The 23,813-nt window shown below is 33.5% G+C and overlaps 2 protein-coding genes across 8 annotated transcripts in view; one reads left to right on the top strand and one right to left on the bottom strand.

Moving 5' to 3' along the window:
- Positions 1 to 131: 131 nt before the first annotated feature.
- Positions 132 to 4,517, bottom strand: Acat2 (Acetyl-CoA acetyltransferase 2). Of its 4 annotated transcripts, none has more exons than XM_029304982.2 (9): positions 3,896 to 4,517; positions 2,765 to 2,822; positions 2,159 to 2,280; positions 1,920 to 2,032; positions 1,610 to 1,809; positions 1,282 to 1,511; positions 995 to 1,183; positions 735 to 897; positions 132 to 662 (listed from the first exon to the last, which is right to left on the bottom strand). In XM_029304982.2, the coding sequence occupies exons 2-9, from the start codon at positions 2,811 to 2,813 to the stop codon at positions 544 to 546; spliced, it is 1,185 nt and encodes a 394-aa protein (XP_029160815.1). In that variant the 5' UTR covers positions 2,814 to 2,822; positions 3,896 to 4,517; the 3' UTR covers positions 132 to 543. The 4 variants fall into 4 exon arrangements, with proteins under 4 accessions (XP_029160815.1, XP_029160814.1, XP_029160817.1 ...); XM_029304981.2 differs by having other exon boundaries at positions 3,884 to 4,517; XM_029304984.2 differs by lacking the exon at positions 2,765 to 2,822.
- The window catches only part of LOC114932668 (uncharacterized), a 158,408-nt gene continuing 138,609 nt past the window's right edge, over positions 4,015 to 23,813 (top strand). Inside the window, exons 1-2 of one of the 4 annotated variants that reach the window (XM_085482843.1) lie at positions 13,956 to 14,118; positions 14,942 to 15,025. In XM_085482843.1, the coding sequence (XP_085338969.1) occupies positions 14,983 to 15,025 (43 nt within the window). In that variant the 5' untranslated portion in view covers positions 13,956 to 14,118; positions 14,942 to 14,982. Of the gene's footprint in view, positions 4,098 to 13,955; positions 14,119 to 14,941; positions 15,026 to 18,789; positions 18,859 to 23,813 lie in introns of those variants that run through there. The other 3 variants (XM_085482841.1, XM_085482835.1, XM_085482844.1) reach the window with 3 other exon arrangements.

Raw genomic sequence — 23,813 nt, forward strand, 5'->3', positions numbered from 1 at the left:
GTAGATTTTAATTATTATATTTATCCCCTTGGACTTTAGTGCTATTAATCATAATACATGTCCATATATATGTTTAATTTGATGATATATTATTTATATATATAGGATTAATATAGATATATAAAAGAGACTCTGGATTTACTATTTTTATTTAATATGTTTCATACTTCGAGTTAGGTAAAAAGGTTAGCATGATAATACTTTATATGATTTACATCTAAATATTTTTATATTATGTATAAAAATACTGTGAAATATATATTGTAAAAATATTTAATTTAATTACATTATTCTCCTAAAAAAAGAACTGGATAACAAAATACTAGTTGCATGTTTCAATAAACAAGCAACTTGAGCACTAGAAGTTTCTATTATATAATTTCATAATAAATGTCTGATCACATTATTCAACATTTAGCATAAGAGGAATGCCATTATTATCAAGAAAAACTTTAATAAAAATTTAATAAACTTCATATAAGATATCTTCATATAGAATTTCATATAAGATTTATATATATAAATAAAGAAGACATTTTTGTGTTATTTTCTTTCGACAGCCAAAGCAATACCCATTCCTCCTCCTATGCACAACGATGCAACACCTTTTTTCTTTCCAGTTCTTTCTAAAGTGTGTAACAGGGTGACCAATATTCTTGTTCCTAAAACGTAAAATGTTATTTTAAAACGAGAATTCTATTAAAGAAAGTTTGTATATTAATTCAATAGCATACCAGACATGCCAATAGGATGACCTAAAGCTATAGCACCGCCATTTACATTAACTTTCTCGGGATCCAGTCCTAGTTCTTGAATACATACAATTGCTTGTGCTGCAAAGGCCTCATTCAGCTCATAAAAATCCACTTCCTCCTTTGACCAATTAGCTTTCTTTAACTAGAATTGACATTTCCATTCATATAATCATATTTAATTTTACATTGTGTTAGTATAGTATAAAATTAATCTAAATACAGATACAATATATACTAACGACTAATTTAACAGCTTCAATTGGGCCAATACCCATAATTTGAGGATCAACTCCAACTTGTGCTATTGCAACAATTTTGGCTAATGATGAAATTCCTTTACTTTCAGCAACTTCTTGAGACATAAGAACTACAGCAGCTGCACCATCATTTATACCAGATGCATTACCAGCAGTAACGGTTCCATTATTCTAAATAAAATATAATATCAATAATTGCATTTTTAAATAAAGTATGAAATAGTATTTTTAATAAAGTATGAAAGTTACAGGAAATAATATTTACGCACTGGTCTAAATGCTGGTCTTAATTTTGCAAGTTTCTCCGTTGTTGTTCCAAATTTCGGGAATTCATCCTTAAAAATGACAATAGATTCTTTTTTATTTGCAATGGTTACTGGAATAATTTCTTTGGCGAAATATTCAGCATTAATAGCATTCTCTGCCTTCTGCTGAGATTTACTTGCATAGGAGTCCTGTGCCTCTCTACTTATTCCATATTTTTCAGCAATATTTTCAGCTACCAAAATTGTAAATAATAAAAAGATGTAATAACATTTGTACAAAATTTTAATTTTTATAATAGAATTGTATCCAGTTGTAATATTTTCGTTTTACCTGTGATTGCCATGTGAATATTATGGAAAGCATCTGTTAAACCATCATCTAGCAATGTATCAAGTAAATTACAATTCCCAAATTTTACACCATTTCTAAGATACATGGCATGCGGTGCTCTGCTCATGCTTTCTTGACCACCAGCTACAATTATATCACTTTCTCCCATTTTTATAGAAGAATAACCATTTATTATAGACCTACAACATATTTACATGATATATTACAGTTTTATATTATTTTACGATAAACTATTGCATAGTTAAGAACATCCGTATATTATACAACATATTATAGATTAGATACATACTTTAGACCAGAACCACATAACATGTTTACTTGATAAGCAGGAACATGAATAGGTATTCCAGCATTGATTGCTGCTTGTCTTGCAGGATTTTGGCCTTCTCCTGTAGTAAGTATCTAAAAATGATAAAAATGTGTATTAACAAACATATGTTTGTTTCATAGGTATGTGTAAATTTAGATAAATTTGGAAATAGGTATTCATTCTGATATTTCTAATGTAAATATGTGCAAATTATATACCTGACCCATGATGACTTCGTTAACATCTGTTCCTTCTAATCCAGCTCTTATCAGACTTTCTTTAATAACAATACTTCCCATTTCTGATGCCTTCAAGGAAGACAAGCACCCACAGAATGATCCTACAGATTAGAAATTGGATTATTATAAAATATACAAAAATTTTATATTTATTTTGATATTGCTACAACAATATTTTATATAAATATTCAAATAAGCTGAATTAGTTTCTTTATTTCCAATACATCTCAATATATTTTTTCTTCATTATTATTATATTGTGTTTTATAAAATATTATTGTACAATGGTGATAAACTATGCATTTTATATGTGTATATATATATATATATATATATATATATATATATATTTAATATATTTTCAAACTGTGTATGTACACATGTGGATTACCTTATACGAAGTTATAAGACATTCTTGAATTTTGACTGTTTATTGGAAATAATGTAAATAGCACAATATTTTTAAAATTTATTTATTTATATCATTCGAATTCCATAATTGTTTGCACTTTGTTAACTTAAAAACGACTAATTGCTGCGCTTAATTTTACTGACAAGTATTATATATAATTCTTTGCTTTTCACCTATGGGTGTCCTGACAGCCGAAACAATCACGACGGTGCGATCACTCATTTTTACGAGCTGCGAACAAACACCAAACTCTTCGAAAAACTCACGAAGACTGTTGTCTCTGTACTGCCTAACGGGAATATATTAACGCTGGCGACGTGTGCCAGGAGCGGAGTCGTGAAAGTGTGTCATGCCGAACGTGTACACTTGCGCGAAAGAAAATTAAAAGAGGGGAGCACTGACAAGTTTCTGAGATCTTATTTAGTTCGTAGTTCTTAGAAATTTCCAGGAAAAGATGCTGTTACGGCGTATTTTATAAAGTATTTAATGTAATATTCATTTGATGAAAAAAAATTGATATATTATGTATACGTAGAAACATATATGATGCAATAAGGATGTGACGTACACAGTAATTATTTGTAATACGGGGAATAATACATACTGATAAGTCTAAATTTGTACGAAGGATATGACTTGAACGAAATATTATTTTTTGTTCTATTTTATGTATAGAATAAATTTGTTTCATAGGATATATTTGTAAAAAATAAAGTTGAGAATGTCACATTTTTAATATTATAAATTACTATATAATAATATAAATTTCATTGATAAAAAAACATTTACATTTTTCTTTAATTTTATAATAATAAAACATTAAATTTGTTAATGAAATAATATTAATACAATTTTTCATAAAAAAAGGATACTGTATCTATATTTGTGATAATTTTAAAAAGATATTATGTATTTATTCACTTATTAAAATCGTGAAAAATTGAGATTTTCTGAATAGGATTAAAGATACAGACTAGAATACGTCAGTGCTCTTTTTCTGCTCTTTGAATATGAAAATACTTAGAATATAAATGAGACTAGCAAGAAATCAGTAGTCAGACGTAACACGATAACTGATAAAAATACAAAAAGGTTTTGAACAATTCTTGTGTATGTAAATTAAATATCAAACACAAAAAAAGTAACAAAGAGAATGAAAGCTCAAAATATCCAACAAGAGTGTCGAAAAAAAGGATAAGATCAGGTACTACTTTTTTTCAATAGCAACAATGCTTGAAAAAACATTCGCACGTCACATGTGAATATCATAAAAACAAATATCAAATAATTACGACTCTGCGCACGTTGCATAACTGACAGGCGCCGGACAGCTGACACGTCACATACTTCCGTTGCGACTCAGCAGGTGGCGCTGACGTAGCGCACCGGAGCGCCGCGACATGACGACGGCGCGTTTGTTTTTACCCAGCGTGCATTGTGAGTCAGTGACTGGTGCTAAGATGGCCGACAACAGGGAGGAGATTTCAGAGCTCGTCGAAAAACGAGGTATTTGTCAGCTTGTTCCGCCTCTGATCCATCGCTAGCTCATCGCGACACGACGATCCGACATCGTCGAGCCGCAGGTGTCGTCGCGAAGACGCGTCGACCCCCGCGTAATCACTGGGAGACACGCGGCGCGCATCCCCGTAGCTGCACGTCGCCCGCGACCGAAAGGCGCGCGTAGCCCGAACATGCCGATCCCTCGCGAATCATCCGCGAGGAAATCGCGCCCGCGAACCCGGTGAACACGCGAGAATCTTCATACAAGGTCGTTCGGAACGTTCTCGCGAGACTCGCGAAACCTCGGTAACGTCGCGCCACTCGTCCACGACGGCTGTCATTCTCGTCGTTCGCTCGTCTTCGTCGTCACTTATCAGATACGTGTCCTGAACGCGCCACCAAACGTTTGACAGTGCGCGATCTCGCGATCGACGTGATATATGAATAATTGTCAACAAGCTCGAAGTCGAAACTTGCCAGACTGATTACTCATTAAGGTCACGCAACTGACGGCCTTGCAATTTGCGTCATCATAACGAATGACTGTCCCTACCGCGAGCGCTTCTGAGAGATTACCGTTATCTGTCTCGGTCCGTCTTTCCTTCTCGCCTCGCGATCTCGCTATCGTCCCTCGCGCATCGTCATCTTTACAAATTTAATGCCGACTGATTCGTGTTACGCCTACGTTCTCCGATCTGCGCGAATCGGCTCGACGTCGTGGGCCTCTCACGCGGCACGTCAGCTGCTGCGACGCCGCAACGTGCTCTCGCCGGTTTCTCGTCGTGAATTTGTCAGCACTCCTTAGAAATCTGTATTCTGCAGCTTGTTATATTGAATATCGTGTAAAATTGCAAAAATTTTAATGAACATTTGTTTACTCATTGTACCATATTTAGTAAATGGTCAATCTTTCCACAAATATGTATATGTATGTTGTTTGTTTTGATATTGATAATTTGTGCAATTCTTTAAATATTGTTGATGTTAGATTTTTATACAGACACGTCAAAACATTGATCACAATATTGATGTAATATCTAGATATATAATTGTATTTTTGTTTTCCAGAAAAAACCAAAATGTTTATACTTTATAAGTATCTTAATTAAAAAGATTCTTTTAATATGTGTTATGTTATAAAATTTATTTTAAAATAAAATTTTTTTTCTTGCAACATTAAGATTTTTTTAAATTTTAGTAATTAGCTTTAACGAAAATTAGAATCTTGGATAAGACTTAATTACAAAAGAATTTAACACCGCATATTAAAGAATACTTCGTGATAAAATATCATCTCTAAATAAATTTTTTTACTTAAAAGAAGTTTACTATAGAATTAAAAGAAATAGCTAAAAGAAATAATAATTTTCAGACACTGTATATATGTCAAAGCAAATGAAACGAGATATCATGTTTCTTAAAAGATATAGATATGAAGATTTTTGAGTTACATAGATATTGATATAATTTTTTATTTTACACAATCACGTAAGTCATCAAATTGATTTATATTTACATCATTTAAGAATGATGATATTGCGATATTATGAAATTTTTTTGCTCTACATTGTTTTAAATTTTATAACATACAAATCACATATATCGAAATAATCTTTTCAAAATATAAATATTTATACATTTTTTCTGAAAAATAAAATATAATTATATATATTTAGATATTATACATCTTAATCACATTACTTTAATTTTGCGAAAAAACTGCACTGAAAAAATTTATTAATTTGATTAAATTTTTCAACTAAATTACTATTTTGTTAATTGAATATATTAGTATTTAAGTCAAATACAAGTTTTGTTAAATTTAATATGTTATATTTAATTTAAATATTTTTATATATTTAATTAAATAATATTATTTAGTTGAAAGATTTAGTTAACAATTTCTTTACAGTGTTTATATATTAAGATATGTATTTATTTAATTAATTATTTCTATCTGAACTACTTGTGGAGTAACTAAATATTCGAGTATCTAAATAGCATTTATAATTAGGTTATTTTTATATATTTCCTTCTTCAGAAATAATATTAAAATATAAGATTTTAATTAAGCAGCTGTACTAAAAAATAATTGCAATTATTATTAAAAGCATTTAATACAATATATTAAATAAGACAAGTACATTTAAATTGGTAAGTTGAATACGACATCGCACGGTTATTACTTGATATATCTGTGTATGTGTTTCTAATATAGTCTGTTACTATAATAAGATTAACTGTAATGTATGTCCAACGATGCACATCAGTTCGGCACTTCGACTTTATATGCTTATAGTTTCTTAAGCGAATATCTACATTTTACATTATCCGTCCAGTCAGGGATCTAAATTAAGCACAAATCCTAAGAAATGCTATTCAATGTATTTTGTCGCAATTTTCAGTTACGTCGAAGATATTGATAGATAAAATTTTGATTTTATCGTGCGAACGTACGTAGCATGTCAGAAGTAATATTTTAAACGTAAACGGATACTCATACGCGCGAGAAGGCTTTTAAATAGCACGACGAATTAACCTCTGCGAATTTCTTCTCTAAACGGAGGATATTGGTTTTACTCGACCGACCATACATAAATCAAAATAAAATTGTGTAAGGAATGATACACGTCTTTGCTTTGCGTGATCGTAATTTCGATTTTCTTATCACACTGATATCCGTGCGATTTCTAATATCGATTATATAACGATTTAGAAGTTCAATTCTGACATACTATCAATCAATCAGTGTTAAGTTTAACGATGAATCTGATATTGTCCGGCAAAATGCACTTTGCTGTAATATAATATTTAGCACAAGAATTCTTTTTACGATGTGTAATATCAGTTTTATTTGAGAGACACACGCAAAAGATACCAAAAAAATAGTCCTACACTTATGAATTTTTTTCTCAGAAAGTTTTAGGATTAATAATGCGGTTTTTATCAGTCTATTATATTTATATTTAGTAATATATGCTAAATTTTGTATTAAAAAATATTTAAAAATATGGCGCATATTGCTGCTGACATCAGATGCTGTTGCATTTTACGGTGCTCACAATCTATATGATTTATTTGAAATAAAAAAATTCAATTAATTCTTAAAATATACAGATAAAGCTATAGTCTTTATCGTAGCGGATTTTTTAAATTTGTAATTTTAATAAAATGATACTTATTAGAATAAAAGAACGATTTAGAAAGACAGGGCCAACTATAACGAGCATATTAAATTAGTGAGAGATGTAATGTCAACACATAATTGATTTATTTCTTAGTAGATACAATGATAATAAAAATAATAAAACGTTTCGGCTGTTACCTCAGCCTTCTTCAGTAAATATAAAAACAATAAAAATTCTTTTAAGAAAAATTATGACATATTACGCATTAGAGTCTATTTTTTAATGAACATTTTATCTCTCACTAATTTAATATGCTCGTTATAGTTGGCCCTGTCTTTCTAAATCTTAATTTTATAATATCACACGAGTCTTGTCTTTAAATATCTAATTGTTTTCCTTATTAAATAAAAGAACGAATTTTTCATTTATCGTTTTTTGGCTGTTAAAAAATTAAGGCACATCTGACTTCAGCAGCAATATCTGCCACATTTTTAAAAATTTTTCAATAAAAATGTTACTTTATGTTACTAAATACATATATAATAGACTGGTAAAAAAATCCTATTTTAATATTCCAAATATTTTCTGAGAAAAAATTTATGAATATATATATATATATAAGACTATTTTTTTATATCTTTGAGTATATGTCCTTCCTTATACTTGAGTATAAGAAATTCCGTATGGATAAGATTTAAGTATATAATGTGATTGGGAGACATTATACAATTTATTTATTAACAACTTCGCCGTACGTGCGGTTTCCATACGTTGCAAGTTGCATCGGTCGCTTACATAGCCTGCGCCAGATGGTTTCACATATACCGGCATGGTTCAGCAGGTTTCTAACGGAAGGAAGTCGGTCGATTACGCACGTCTGTGCAGGCACGGGTTCCCGAAATATATAAACTCTTATTCAACAATCCAATCGACATATTTTTATCATTCTTATATTTACGAATTGTTATAAGAATCTCGAACTTGGCAGCCACATTCGTAATATTATGACGTAAATCGGCGTTACATTTGAGTCGTTTGAGTCAAGTTTCACGGTCAGGTCCAACATTTTAATGAATCTTTCCCGGAAATACGTCTTTCATGTAAAACAAAATTTTATACTTACCGTTATTTAAGAATTTTTAAATCTAATTTATATTATCTTGAAAGTTATTATCAGTTAATTTTTATTATATATTTTTGCTTCAAAAAAAAAATATATATATATATATTGCTAAAGCGCATTGCTATTATAATATTACATGAGTTTATCACTTGCAAATCCAATGTGTTTAACATTAGTCATAAATATTAAATAATGTCAACGTCAACTTTACATATCAACCTTTATTCGAATGCAAAGTTCTTGCAAAAATATGTTGTAAAATGTTGAACGTACGTTTTTGTAAAATAAGTATAAGTAATTTTCATATCACTATTTTTGCTCTGCGAATATTTAAGACCTTAGACAATCTAACTTACAGTAAACGTTTATTTATAATTTTATATGTCGTACAGCACAACAAAAAAACATTTCAGAAGAAGTAAATATAATATACACACATATTAGAATACAAACATATATTAAGATATGTGACATAAAATTAGTAGATAGATTTCTGTTTTAAATTTTTTGTTGCAAATTAACTGGATCTTTTAAAAAGGCTTTAAACATTAATTAACAAATTAATATTTGTGCAATTATTTATGAATAATTTACATTCGTGATGGAAACGTGATAATATATTTGAACGATTAAGTTAAAGATTAGTTTATGAATCATCCATTCATAACGACTTCGATCGAGAGCTTCGCAGTTACGACGGTTCATTATATCGGGTAGCCGGTTTCATCTCTTTCATTGGGACAGTACAAGTCTGTTGAGTCGATCATTCGAGGCACCGCGTTTCGTATCCGTGTTTTAGATTGATAGAGCTCTTTGGCGTACGAGTAGCTCACTGTATAACGAAGGCGCTTAAGTAGGTTGCAGTTATTTATTCTCGTAACACCCATATGACTGCCTTCCCTCGGTAACGGTACAGCATTGTCGTTCGCCCCGATTTACGAAGCCACATTTCAAAATCCGATCATTTATTTCTGGCTTTGATAATTTCATCGTGCGCGCACCGCTTTCCATTGCTAATCCCTCAATGTCGAATTCCCGTGTCATGTGCTTTCAAAAGGCAATTTATAATAATAGTTACGTGTATAGACATCCGCGTACGCGTTACAATGTAATTGGTTTTATTCTGATCCTTTTTAATTTTGTATGTACCACATATGTCACATGTGTTCTCTCTCTCTCTCTTATCTTTATTTAAATCGCAGGAGGCTTTAAACAAAATAATGGCATGGCTACTTCTTTTGGCAAGCTTTTGTAACTCTATTTCAGCGTCATAGATTACTTCATTCAAGGCTTAAAGGATGTCATGTACATACACACACACAAGACATCACATATACATCTTCAGACAATGGTGACTCTCTTATTGCTAAAGCAGACACATCTGTGACAAATTATTCACCTAATTGTCACGAAGCTTCTGCTATTATTATTGAAGGCTAATTTCTAGGTAATGAGCGCGTGATTTTGCGTGATATTTTCCTAGTCAGGGTCACGTAGTCATTGATCGTGCCGACATTAGGGACGTGTAATAAACAGGAAACCATGTGGAACGTTTTAAATTGGTCGACATTTGCCGACTACGAGCCGAATCGGCAGCGGGAAGTGTCCGTGGTCGGTTCGAATAATGAATCGTCCGTCTCGTGTCTCCTCGATCGTCGTCCTCGTCCTCGCCGTGTAGCTACAAGTCTCTAGAACGTATGCTCGCACGCGGATTCCTCAATGTAGGTGAATCGATATTATGTACATGATGACTCACTACTCGAATCTCGTCGCCTTGGATATACTAATATAATGAATATATATATTTTAATGTAGTTTTTTAACGTGGTTTTGCCAGATATCATCGTCATGGAAATCTCCAATCAATGATATTGCTCGTCCAGTCTTGTCATTCTTTTCTCATTTCTCCATGTCGCACATATATTGCACAATCATATTTCACTTCTTTAATAATAATAAATAAGAAATTGAATAATTGATCCTAATTTATTTGAAAAAAAAAAAACATTTTATAAGATCTTTGGGTGTACCGTCATTTATTTTTTGCTTGCTTCTTCGTTTACGTTAATAAACAATTTTATCGCGCTACTTGGGAATAAATTAGGATTTATCAAATGAGAGAAAATGCCAAATCGCGGTCGGATCGAGGAAACTAACGAGAGGATATATAACGAGAAAATTTACATTTCATACACCCTACATCAGTACTGCATCGTGATCGTATTCTCGCTTGACGACGAGCAGACTCTACCAATTACGGTCGCGCGTATAGCGCAACGCTACGTAATACGCACTAATTATTTTAACACCGTTACGTAATCATCAACCGGACGGTAGTTTTCGGTCAGCGTTTCCCGTCGAGAAGTTGTTGTTCCTCAAGCACGACGAGTAATCGAATATACAAAAAAAAAGATAAACGATCGAATCTCTGTCTAGAGATAATATTTCAGTTTGGCTTATGTAATTATACATAATTCTATCGATAAGATCAATTGATCGATCGATACTTCTTCCTCAATTCTCAGTTACAACACTGCCTTATTATGGAATCGGAAATACGTTATTTGTGTTACATACAAAGTATCGCGATTATTGCTTAATTTGCGGTTTCATGCGCCTTGTATTTACATACGCTTACAACATAAAGTCTCGAATTTTTTCGCCTTTGCTCTTTTCATTTTCTTTTTATATAAATTTTTTAAGATCTCAGATTGTCTTCCGGAATAATAATTTATTAATGAAAATTAAAAAAAAATTTAATTTATTAAATATTTATTAATAAAAATTAAATTTAATTAAATTTTTTAAAATTTTTATTCCGGAAGACAATCTGAGATCTTAAAAGATTTATATAAAAAGAAAATGAAAAGAGCAAAGGCGAAAAAATTCGAGACTTTATGTTGTAAGCGTATTAAATACAAGGCGCATAAAACCGCAAATTAAGCAATAATCGCGATACTTTGTATGTAACACAAATAACGTATTTCCGATTCCATAATAAGGCAGTGTTATAAATGAGAATATATATAATATATATATATGTTTCGATTTTTTATTTCTTCATTTCTTCGCGTTAATCTTAAATACCTATGTAAGTATAATACATTCGCATGTCATAACGAGCTCTTTAGTAAATGTGCTTTATTTACTTCAATAATTGCTTTTTCTTTTTTTCCTTCAAACGATTTTAAACTTGTATCTTCGTCATCATCTTGCAATAATTCTTTTCGAATGACATTTTGCTGCATGATAAATATCTTCCTGTAGAATTTTCTCTGATCTTTCTTTCATTTTAACCATTAGCGTAAATCATTGAACTGACTAATCTGTTTGATAAATGAAGCCATTTACATTAGAGAGAGAATGAGAGAGAGACATTCTATACATTATCATTAACATAAATTTCTTTATTTACTCCTTGAACCAAATCCTTGTCTTCAAATAATTCTATGCTCTAATTACGAAGCAAAGTTTCGAATTCTATGAACGTAATCTAAAATAAACCGCAAATGCCATTTTCTAGTACACCTCGCGTTATATATATATATATATTTTTATCATAGATTGACGCTTGTTCGCCAAAAAATTTTCGCGAGACTTGCGACTGACAGTTTCAAAGTATAAGTTTCTTTTTCGATTCAACTTTTCATATTCGATTTACTTGAAAATAGCAAGGAAGTTTCACGCTGCGTCACTATGCAAAGTAGGAACAACGATCTCTCGTGTCGTCGTCGTTTATATGTACGTCCGATGTTAGAAATCGCCTCGAAGGAAAGTCTCTCTCCTTTTTTATTTCTCTCTCTCTTTCTTAGCTTGATGCTTACGCGAGAAATCTCTCGTGATCACGTTTTCACACGTCCGTGCGTTAAACACCGCCGCGCGATCTCGCACGACGTATCCGACCAACCCTCGTTCGTCCGATTTCTATGCACATGCCAGGCACCATCGGTCATTTGTTGTTCGCTCCGTCAAGCAATCCCGTCTGTGAAAGTCTCCATCGTTCTTTCGCTCGCGCGGCATGTGGTACGCTTGTGCGGTTTGAGATCGTGAGTTATGCTCGCGAGCATGGTAATTACGCGCGAATTTTTACTTTCTTTTCTGATACCACAGACACAGACAGGACATTCCTGTTTTTATCGCGATAGCTTCGCGTGGCTAAAGCACGCTTTCCGTTCGTCCGCTCTTCGATTCGGTATAGTCGGATAAACGGAATCACGAATCATCGTGACATGTAAACTGCTCACGAACGATAATAATAAAATTTCTTCTGTAAATTCTTTGAGTCGATTTAAATTCGATCTCTTGTTCTTAGAAATAGTCGAATGTCTCTCTTGGTTAATATAAAATATTTTAATAAACAATAGATTTAAATTATATAAAATTAAATTTTTACTTGGAATTTAAATATTGATTATTATTATCATTAGATTCTGAAGAATATTTCAGTAAATTTCGCAATAAATTTTTTAATCAAATTGAAATTACATATATGAACTCTCAGCGATTTACATATTCGAGGCATATTTGTGCTTTTGTTGACTTAGATTCATTCAGCTTAATATCTTATGTAGATGGATATTCTAATTGATTCTATCAGGTGCGTGCTACACAACAGAAATAGAAGTAAGATTCATCAAGTGTTAACAGATATAGATCTTGCATACGCATCTCTTGACGTGTTACTTGACTCATTCGTTGGCATATTGCCTATTTAATGTCATCACGTGTCGCGTTTAGAACTTTTTAAACTAAAAAATATCTAACCATATAGATAGAATACAATACCTTTTACCATCTTTGTATCTTGTTCTTTTTTGCTATTTAGCAACATTGTTTGACATTTTTTGGACGCTACACGCGTACGATGATTTTCTCGAGAATTATTATTTACTTCAAGATTTTACTTCTCTGGATTTTTCTTAATTATCTTTTAATATCTTTCACTAGTTTTCCAACGTTTCACAATATTGTATCGCAGTTAAATGTCTAATGCACGATGTAGCAGATTATAATCAACAAATCAAATTTTTTTAAAGCAAAACATTCCTAAAAAATGGACTGATTAAATATATTTATTAAGAATTAAATTATTGAAAAATTTCTAATCAATTTGTTGCCCACACTGGAAAAAAAATTTTGTTGGATTAACAAAAATTCTGTTCGAAAATGGACGAAACGGAATTACTGGTTGAATCTACCAGAATTCCTTTTAATGCAACAAGCATCTTGTTTGTACAACAAATCAGTTTGTTGGTGCAAACAAGATATTTGTTGTATTAAAAGGAATTCTGGTACATTCAATCAGAATTTTGTTTCGTCCATTTTCGAACAGAATTTTTGTTAATCCAACAAAATTTTTTTTTCAGTGCACCTGTCATAATTGAACCCCACGACTGAAAATAGATTCTCGATGCCGCGAACCTTTTCCGGAATTACCTTGACAACTGTTGTCGCGACATCCGTAATATTATTATTTCTCATTCGCGAGGGTGGAGAAAGAGATATGCAAACGGAAGAGGAAGGGGAGGGGGGACAGCTGTGCGTCGACTCGAGAGGAAAGAAAAGAGGGGGATGATTCATCGCACTCGCAGGCTTGCACTCGGCTTCACGCAGCCGTAGAACGAATCTCGGTTCTGTCCCGATCCTGAATTCGAGTGCGCGAGCCAGTTACGTGTCTTCCACGCAAAAGTCAAGGACGCGAACGGGGTTCCGGAGTTTTCTCTAACTTCGCGAACACGCGCGCATGCTGATCAAAGTCTTATCGTGTGATTTGCCGGTCAGTGCGAGTTTACGTTTGACGAGGAAAAAAATCTCGCGATTGTTTATTTGTCGAGCTTTTTTCCGAATGTTCGTTCTCTCGAGTCTTTCTATATCCCAGTGAAATATCAGGCAACTTTGTGAATGTTTAGCTCTTATATTATTGTGTTATCTTTATTACGAAAGGAGTAAACAAATTGTTGATCTTGGTTACCACAGTGAAATAATGCATTCTAGAAAATTTAATAAAAAATATACCTTATAGAAAATAAAAATTAATGTGAGACATGAAATACCTATGTTTTCAAAAGAAAAGATTTTGATCAAGAAATAAATAATAAAAAAAAACACATTCGACAATCAGTGAATAATACCTACATTGCTTTTGCTTGTATAATTATGTCATTGTATAAATTTGTCATATCCTCGTGTCAATCAGCAAACTGCTAAAAAGTATAAAACGTAATTCTAAGTAACAGATTATTTATGCTAGAATTTTTTAATATTCGGACAATTTTTTCTCGATTGACTTATTTTATTTTCATGTTGTCGTGATAAAAATAAAATAAAGGTGAACTCTTTTTTGTAGACTCGTATCAAATTGGCCTTAACACGGCGACACGAATTACGCTCGACTTGTTCATGATGAAGGCAATACGTGCCTACATACATAGTGTCCTAAATTGGTGATTCAACGTGTATCTCGAGAGTTTGTAACACTCGGAATCGCTTTATTCTGTTAATTTCTTTTGCGACTTTTCGATATCATACAATATTGAGATTCCTCGATTTCGTGACTTCCGCGAAAATTTTGAGTCATACTTATAAATTGTCATTTTTAGTGATTAGTGAACGATTCTCTGAATCAAGTAGGAGCTTCATTATGGTAATCGCAATGCTCGCAAAATATGAACAATCTGATCTAGGTACGTCTAATATCATTATTATAGTTTATAATAGGAAGATATTATATTTGATAAAATGAGAGATTAATTCTTAACATATACACATAATTTTTTTTTTAATTTAATTTTTATTTTAATATCTGAATACAACATTTACACATTTTATGTATATTGCAGTTATAATTAAGAAAGATCAGCATATAGATAAGTACATATCGTTATATTGAATTTGAATCGCACAACTATTACACAATGATATTTCGCGTTCACATGTATACGATATACTTAATGTTCAGAAAGACGTGATTTATCTCTGTGAAGGAAACGAGAGATTTGTTCTAATGAATCGCATGCCGTTAAATAAACGCGAGCGAATGACCTATAATTACTCGTAAGTATATTATGCTGTAAACGTGCCGGCAAGGTGAAAATCTGGAATGAAACATGTCGGTCTTAATACTCTAATCCTAATCGATTATTACTTTCGAGCAACAAAATATTAATACTTGTCAGATCTGTAAAAAATTAAAAAATCAGATTTTTGTTCTTAAATTTCGAAAATGATCACAATACAATATAATAATATATAATTATTTGTAAATACATTATTATTATAAACATTAGCTGTTTAATCTCACACTGCTCTATTTTTATTCACACTGATTTCTAATCAATGAGCTGTAAATTATTTTATTGCAATTATTTACGCATGAATTAAGTTCGTAAACATATCCTACAAAGTATTAAATTAAATTATATAATATTAAATGATTACGCTTATTATTATTAAATTATTAAATCGATGATACGAGTATAAAAGATTTCGAGATAACGAATTTATAAATACAAACCAAGAGTTTCGTAGAAATAATATCGACGTAATATCACCTTCATCCAGTCTTATCATCCAATCAGCCCAGTACTTTTACGATTTGAAACACGGAATTGTAATTTCCGCGATAATTTTACCATTCCTAGCACGTTTGCTTCGTCTAGGGCTCGCGGCTTTATTTGCGGTCATTCGAGTTGCCATAAATGCAAAGAGTATATGCACACGTTCGGCGAAAAGTACTAAAGTCTCCAGAGGTTAATACCGTTTACGCGTGGTTGAAAGTCCTCTGCCATCGATCGTTCCGGGGAACTCGATCGTGTTGCGCGATACGTAATCGCTCGGCAGCTGAAAAACTGTTCGGAAGGGAGAGAGAAAGAGAAAGAAAGAGAGAAAAATGATTCCCCGGTGTACTCGAGACGAAGACTTAATGGCATTCCGCCGGTCTGATGCCCCCGTAAAACCTGCGCACACCGGACGGAAGGCGCGGCAGATCAAAATTCGTCGCGGCGAATTCCGCAATCACCTTGTCTACCATCACCCGTCAAATCGCGTCGTTAACCTCTTATCTTCTCTCTCTCTCTTAAGGCATACAAACTAGTTCGTCGAAAATCTCGTGTAATTCCACTATGATTAGAAAATATAAGATTTTCTCGCCGCGAAGGAAACTGACACTAGAAAAAATTAGGATAATTTTATAAGTTAATTTCAGGTTAATCGTGTAACCGAATGTTATATATTTTTTTTAAAGAATGTCGTATTAGAGAATTTCGTATTATAAAAATACGTGCTTTGTTTCTTATATGGTTAATTTATCGTGGTAATATTTAAATTGATATTCTTTCCCTGATTATAATTAACAATGCGACTGACCGCATTATGGTATATTTATAGTGAGAAAGCTGCGGAGATGCGAAATATCACCTCGACCAATTTCTTCCAATTAAGCGTGCGCTATTCTCGGTGATTAGCCATAGGCGTTCTTAATTATGCTAGGCGCGGAGGACTTTAGAACTGAAAAAGACGTTTCGTCGCATATTACCTAACTAACATGCTTTTCACAATAGAACATTGTTGAGACTGCTTATCAGTATTTTTCGACGGGAGATGCGTCTCACGAAGACGCAAAAATCGTGAGAAAGTCCGGAAGGCTGAAGATGAACGGACGCATTTTAATAATATCCAGCATATCGTTCTCAAAGTATAAGAAAATATCACATTATATTAAAATTCAGATTCGTGTATATCTCAATCTTGTAAGTTTAAAATCTGTCGCTGATATTTTTCTCGATGACAGGTGAATATTTCTTTTTTTTTTTTTTTTTTTTTTTATATGGTTTCACTTCAGCGAATTTATATCCATTTGTTATGACGTGTTTGTTGCACTAGTGTGCGTGTATAAACCCATGGCCTAGGTCAATGTGCGTTTTGCATTGGTAGAATACGAATTACATGTTTGCTCTCGCCTCTTTCTCCTTCCGGCCACGTGCACGAAAGGAGAGATCTCCGATGTATTTGCATCATGCATTGTTCTCGGATTGCTTTTTACGGATCATTGGAAAAACGCAGCTGGCTTTCCCTTTCAGACCGGATTGTAAAGTGCAATTCACTCATATTCGTCATAATTAAAAAATAATCCGTTATTCAGGTATTGTTGTTGTTTGTTTCACATATTTTGTTTAAGTCGAACATAAAAGAAAGTATTGAAAATGCCAGCTTAATGATGAATCGTGAGGCAGTTAATTAAAAGTTTATTTACGTTGCAAAACGCATAGTTGCATCGACAATTATAATGTTAGCATCACTGTCATTAATATCGAAAATAAGTAATTATTTATATATATAATTATAATATAATAATATATATTAAAACATTATTAGAAATTGCTTTCTTTAAATTTCCTGCATATCCATGTATAACGAGATACCTAAATGTGTGCTGTATTTCAAAATTCTCGGTCTTTCACGCAATAAAATATATACTGCTTGACAATAAATTAACAGTAGATTATATCAGGCAATATTTTGATGAAATTATAATAGTTATATATTTCAGGATTTACAATTGACGTATCTCTGAAATATCTATATACATCGAGAAATAAATTTCTTTTTAATTGCATTTTTAATAGATAAAAAATGGAATTTCTCGCATGATGTAATAGATATTGTTATAGAACCTTTTTAATCTCCATTTCCGTGATTGAAACCTTAAATATTTATTCCTCTTTTATTCATATTCATGCAAAGATATTTCAGCTATTTAAATGAATTAATGTGATTTCGAAAAGAGGAAGTTCTCGCCGAGAAGCACGAGTCTTAAATCGACGTGCTGCATTTAACGCGATTTTTCAGCGTAACGAGTATAACATCACCGTTAAATGCTGAGTATTCATGACGGATGCAAAATGTAGGGTAGATAGCGAGACGATTCTCGCTCGCGCGAAGAAGCTCGCTTGAACGTTTCTTCTATCGTTCGCGATCTTCACCGTGAAGTCCAACATACATATAACGAAGTGCGCACGCGACCGCCCCCGTGAATTCTGTTTTGCGGCTTGCGTGCTCACGCGATATATATATGTATACAATCATATATTGTGGCGTGCCTAGCCGAGTAGAGGAAGAGTCGCTAGGATATAATCGTCGGTTCGAGGTAGCTTTGTGGCAACTTTGGAATTTATCTTCCATTGCGCGCTATACGAGGCATCGCGGATATCACAGATCGATATCTCGTCGACCATCAATTGCGGCGGAAGCATTAATCGCGCGAGTTTTGCGGCGACGTTTCGCTATTAACGCACGCTTCCTGCAATAGTCGTTTTTATTATTGGAAAGAATTATAATACACAAAAGGGAGAGAAGAAAGGCGCGTAATAATGTACGTGAAAAATTATTCGAAAATATATATATATATTTCCGCTATAAAATTAATGGATATTGTTTCTTTTTGTTTCAGGTGAGTGTCACTCAGTGTGATTAATATTTTGCGCTGCGTATACGATGGTCGTTATCTGCCTGCAAAGTGGTGAGTTTGTTTCTTCTCTGATTGATTAATAATGCATCTTTCTATCACGAGCGCAAGAACGGCGCGAAACTATCGATTAATTAATTAAACGTTGATCGAATGAACGATATGTTATGCGAGTTAATTATAATGGAATTCTATTGATGCGAAGTCGGTTTGATTAATATAACATCGAGCGAATTGCGATAGAATTGCAATTGGAATTTGATGGAGATCTTTTCTTTTTTAAAGAGCTCCGCACAGGTCGAATTTTCAGCGAGATTTATGACTTCTTTCGTAACTTAATCGTTATTACTGACAGGTTATATGTCAGTATTATAGTATAATCATTATTATCAACGTAACCAGGTAAGCAAAAAATCCAAGTGAAATTCTATTGGAACAAATGTATGCTGTCGAAACATGTTGTAGGAAAATGCAAAGCGCTACAACAACAATCACATGTTCTTTCTTTGCGCAAAGTTATTTAGCATTCAATGCTTAATGAATAGACAGTCTGATTCATCGATATAAGAAACCTGTAGAGAGAAGCGGGTCAAAAAGTATCAGCGGCAACAGCCAGTATTACTCGCTTGATTCTCGCATTCAGACCTTCGACACCGCGGATTAACGGTGTGCGTACGAGTCAGTGGGAGGTGGATTTGATTCGCGTGATAGATTCCCACGATATAGGTGGGTCGATGAAGGTGCATCGAACATTTCATGTTTCGCCGGATCGAGGAATCCGTGCCAGGAATTCGTTCCGCGAGAAAACGGTTCCGCGCGAAAAGTCACTTGCTATTACGAATTATCATTTCTCGGCAATATTTATGAGAACATCTATGTATATATATATATATATATACGCATAAATCGCTCATATGTTGCCATAAATCTCATATCTCCTCGCGGATCTGCTCTTATACATTATCCTCTTCAATGATTTCAATAATATATTTTATTCTGCTCTTGACAGCTGAGGAGAAAGTTGAATCTTATACATATATATTAGAAATATGTTATATTTTTTTAAAACATAAATAAGAAAAGACGAGTGATATATGTTCTCGATATCTTTGCTTGAAAATTATACACCATTTAACTTCTTTATTTGCATGGATAAATTTTAATCATATTTTTTTTTTCGGCGTTTACCGACTTAACCGTTTGGAAGAATCGAACGTGGGATTCTCTTAATAGACACATCTTCCGGAAAGTATAATAACAGTTATTCGCGCGTTACCGTTAATTTTCTTTGCCCACCCGCGACCGACGGTCACGTCGTCGACCCGGTGAAATCGAAATGCACCTTTCCCGTCGCATATTAGCCGCGAACCGCACGATCGAACCGTATGGCGTGCGAATTCGCTACGCGAAGAGGAGCAAGTAGTGGGCTGAGACGACTTTGTTATAAGTGCATCTTGTGCGGCGCGCGGCCGAGAATTCTCCCGACGGCTAAATATGCGCATTAATGCGAGCAGGAAACCGCGTCTCGCCGACTCTTCATTAGTATCTGCAAATTGGACGCCGTTAATTATTTCCATTATCCCGTGCCATTCATAATTCAACGACGCATAATTTCAACGCGTGCGAGGCCGCACGCGCTGTAACATGTTTCGGTACGATTATAGCGGAAGGAAGCTAGAGATCGTTTTTACAAACGTTTATGTTATGCATGTGCGGAAAAAAAATTATCTTTCTCATCTCGGTGTGATACAATGTTTGATATAAAAGTTTAATGATGAAATTTAATTTAATTCAAATATGTATAGTATACGGTATTACAACACATATCAATTGCAAATTTCTTTGCCTTTTGTTTACACAACGATATGCAATCGTCTTTGTGTACATCCGCGAATCGAACTTTTAATTGTTTTATAATGACTACTATCTCTCGCGCGCTGAACATAAATTCAACGGCGTACAAGTGCATATAAACGCGAAACGATCTATGAGAAGAGAGAACGGCGAGAGATCGCCGTGGCGAATTCTTCGATTTCGTGGCAGAACGAGATTAAGACCTCGCGGAAACGATGAGCTTCCTTGAGCGTGTCCGACTAATTTTCTGAACGGCAACTCCGGATAACGATAAAAGGTTCGTTAAATTTTCTTTAATTACATTCCAAGTTCATTCGCGGCTAGCGCGCGAACTTTTTAATCGTTCTCGCGATTGTGATACTCTACATATACATATGTATATGTACGGGATATTCCAGGTATATACTTTTTCTCGATCATCAGAGACTCTAAAGATCAAATTCAGAATATTTCTATTTTTAGTATTCAGGCAAAAATAGCTAAGTTGCAAAATTAGAAATTAAAGATCTTTTTGACTATATAATTAAGCTTTTAAATAGAAATATGGATTATACAATTTTTATCGATATCCTATATAAACATCAGAAATACGAGCAAAAATCAAATGAACGTCTTTATCAAATTAAATGAAAGTCTTTCCATATTTAGCAATATCTCCAAAAAGGTGTGGCTTTTTCGTCTGTTCACTTTTTGTGATGGATTAGTATTTTAATTAAACAATATACATATGTAGCACGATTTCATTTCTTTGTTGGGCGCGGCGTAATTTCAGGAAAGTAGATTTCACGTATATAATATATAGTAGTCAATCGCGCGATGTTCCAATGGAAACTGATGTACGTAGGCTTGGTCGACAGATTTCTTAACGGTGTGATAAACGATCATAGAATGTGTTCGCGGTAATTTGTTTCTGGCGAGATGCTGGTTGTAGATAAATCGTCGGCCATAATTCTAATTGCAGCGCGATAATTCCGAAGAGCATACATTCGCGCCGATATGTAACACGCTTATTTATTACAGTTTACAGTAGTCTGACTCTATTTCATAAATAATTATATATAATAAATAAATAAAATTTCTGTTTTTTATCGATATAGGAATTTTTCGAGCGAAAAATCTTGATAAATGGCAATTGCTTCTTCTTTTCTTATCAATAGCGACACTTTACCATTGACAATCAATAGAAAATAAAGGTTCGCTGGAATGATATCTGTTCCTCCTGTAAAGGAAGTTGACATAATACCTCGACACGTGTTGCGACAAAGGAACCTTCTTCATTTGCGAAACCATACCTTCCAGCCTTCTTTCGCTCGAAAACCACCCACGTATTTTCTGTCTCGCCTTGAGGCTTTCTTCTTCTTGCACCGGACCCTTGTGCAATCGTCACAGCGAATCAAATACCAACAACAAATGAGGAAATCGCCCGGAACGTTTTATATCCGCGAGCACGGATTGTCCGCTACGGTCGTTCACCCTCGTCGACTTTCGTTGTGCTTCGTGATTCATTGTTCATCGGGATTAAGACGGAAGTCTTGGTCATTGAGAACTGCATAGTAGAGTTTTAAGATATTTGGTGTAACATATTCGAAATTAAAACTCAAATTTAATTTTTTTTTAAATTTTTATTACAGAGATGCACGAAAAGTTTATAACACAAAATAGTGTTTACTAATATCACAAATTTATTTTAAATTGAATTTTTATCCAAATTCTACAAACTCGATTTGCTTTTTTATTCTAAATATTTTTTTTTAATTTAATGAATTATAAATTATCTTGAAAAACATACATTTCGAAAGAAGGAGATCAATTTTTTTTAGATTCGTACAAAGTTCTGTCACGAAAAATAATAGTTTTCTCGATTTCTTCGCTTCCTCGGGTAGATTCTTTCATGTCTGCTTGAAGAACACCAATGGGGAATAACGAATCAGTCGACCTCGCCCACGTCTTATTACGCGATTACATAAACATGGCAGACATATATGCATAGTGCGACTGGAACAAGTTATCCGGCACGGCCAACGCGCTAACGTGCAGAGGCCAATGATGTTAAAACGCGAAGGCCCACTTAACGTCACTTTAGTCAGTTGGGTGTGACAGTACTGCTTTCGCGGTACTTCTGGCCTGTACACCTCACTGCGAAAATTGATCGTTGCGTGTCCGAGCGAGATCGATTAATGGAGGATGTTGTTTTCAGAAACAGGTGTCGTTATTATCGAGACAAATTTTTCGAGATCAAAATTTTTCGCGAGAAAGCGGTGTTTAAAAAATAAAATTTGATGCAGCGAAAATATTATCCCGAGCGAATCCAGATATTTAAAATATTTCCAGTGTAAGATAATATCACCGATTGCGTTACGTAAAAGGAAAGATCTCCGACGTAAAGATGTCGGTCGGACACGTAGAGGATAATGTTGCAGTCGTCGTCTTCGTCGTCGTCGTCGTCTTCGCGTTCGGCGTGGTTGCATTTGCGTCTCTCTCGTGGGAAGATACATACAATAGTGAGAAAAGATGCAAATCGAAACGCACTTTACCATAGAAAGGCGCGATGCGTCACGTCGTTTCTTCTTCAATTCGGCTCGGTTGTTATTAGCGAGAACACGTGCTCAACGATTTGATAATATCGCGGGAAACAATAGAAACGCGAGAGACAACTTCAGCAGAAGTTTTCGTAAATAAATCGTTCTATAATAATAAATCCGTGAGATAATCGCTTTAAAAACATGGTGGAAAATTTGATCTAAAATAAATTTATCATAGAATTACTGATTTTTTTTTAAAGATATACTGATTATATTGTAGAGAACATTTTTTTAAACAACAAAATCGTCTTTTTTCTGTTTTAGAACTATGTCACAAATTTTTATTGTTTTTTAAATTGTGATACGTAATGCGTAGTTTACATAGTACACCACAAATTATAAATTGTTGCTCATATAATTCTTGTATGAATTAAGTATCCTGACAAATGATTTACGTCGTTAATTATCGCTAATTACACTAAATTCGATTGAGTTCCCTTTCGACCTGTTTGCCTGGTTTGTTTCATGGGTGGTCTTTCTATAATGGCAAAGTTGCACTATAAAATGACTGATGATGCTATTAAATTCAAGTTTTCGGAAATAAAACGGATGTAGGTACACGATGAAAAAAAA

Source organism: Nylanderia fulva, unplaced genomic scaffold, assembly GCF_048542155.1.
Source record: "Nylanderia fulva isolate GAGA-0341 unplaced genomic scaffold, ASM4854215v1 Scaffold22, whole genome shotgun sequence".
Classification (NCBI taxonomy): Eukaryota; Metazoa; Arthropoda; class Insecta; order Hymenoptera; family Formicidae; genus Nylanderia; species Nylanderia fulva.

Excerpts from the sequence above, each read along its gene's own strand:
- Acat2 (XM_029304982.2), bottom strand. The coding sequence starts at position 2,813 with ATGAGTGATCGCACCGTCGTGATTGTTTCGGCTGTCAGGACACCCATA. Across the intron at positions 2,281-2,764 it reads GGCTGTCAGGACACCCATAG|GATCATTCTGTGGGTGCTTG; the intron begins GTGAAAAGCAAA and ends TCTAATCTGTAG. Across the intron at positions 1,184-1,281 it reads TAAGACCAGCATTTAGACCA|AATAATGGAACCGTTACTGC; the intron begins GTGCGTAAATAT and ends TATTTTATTTAG.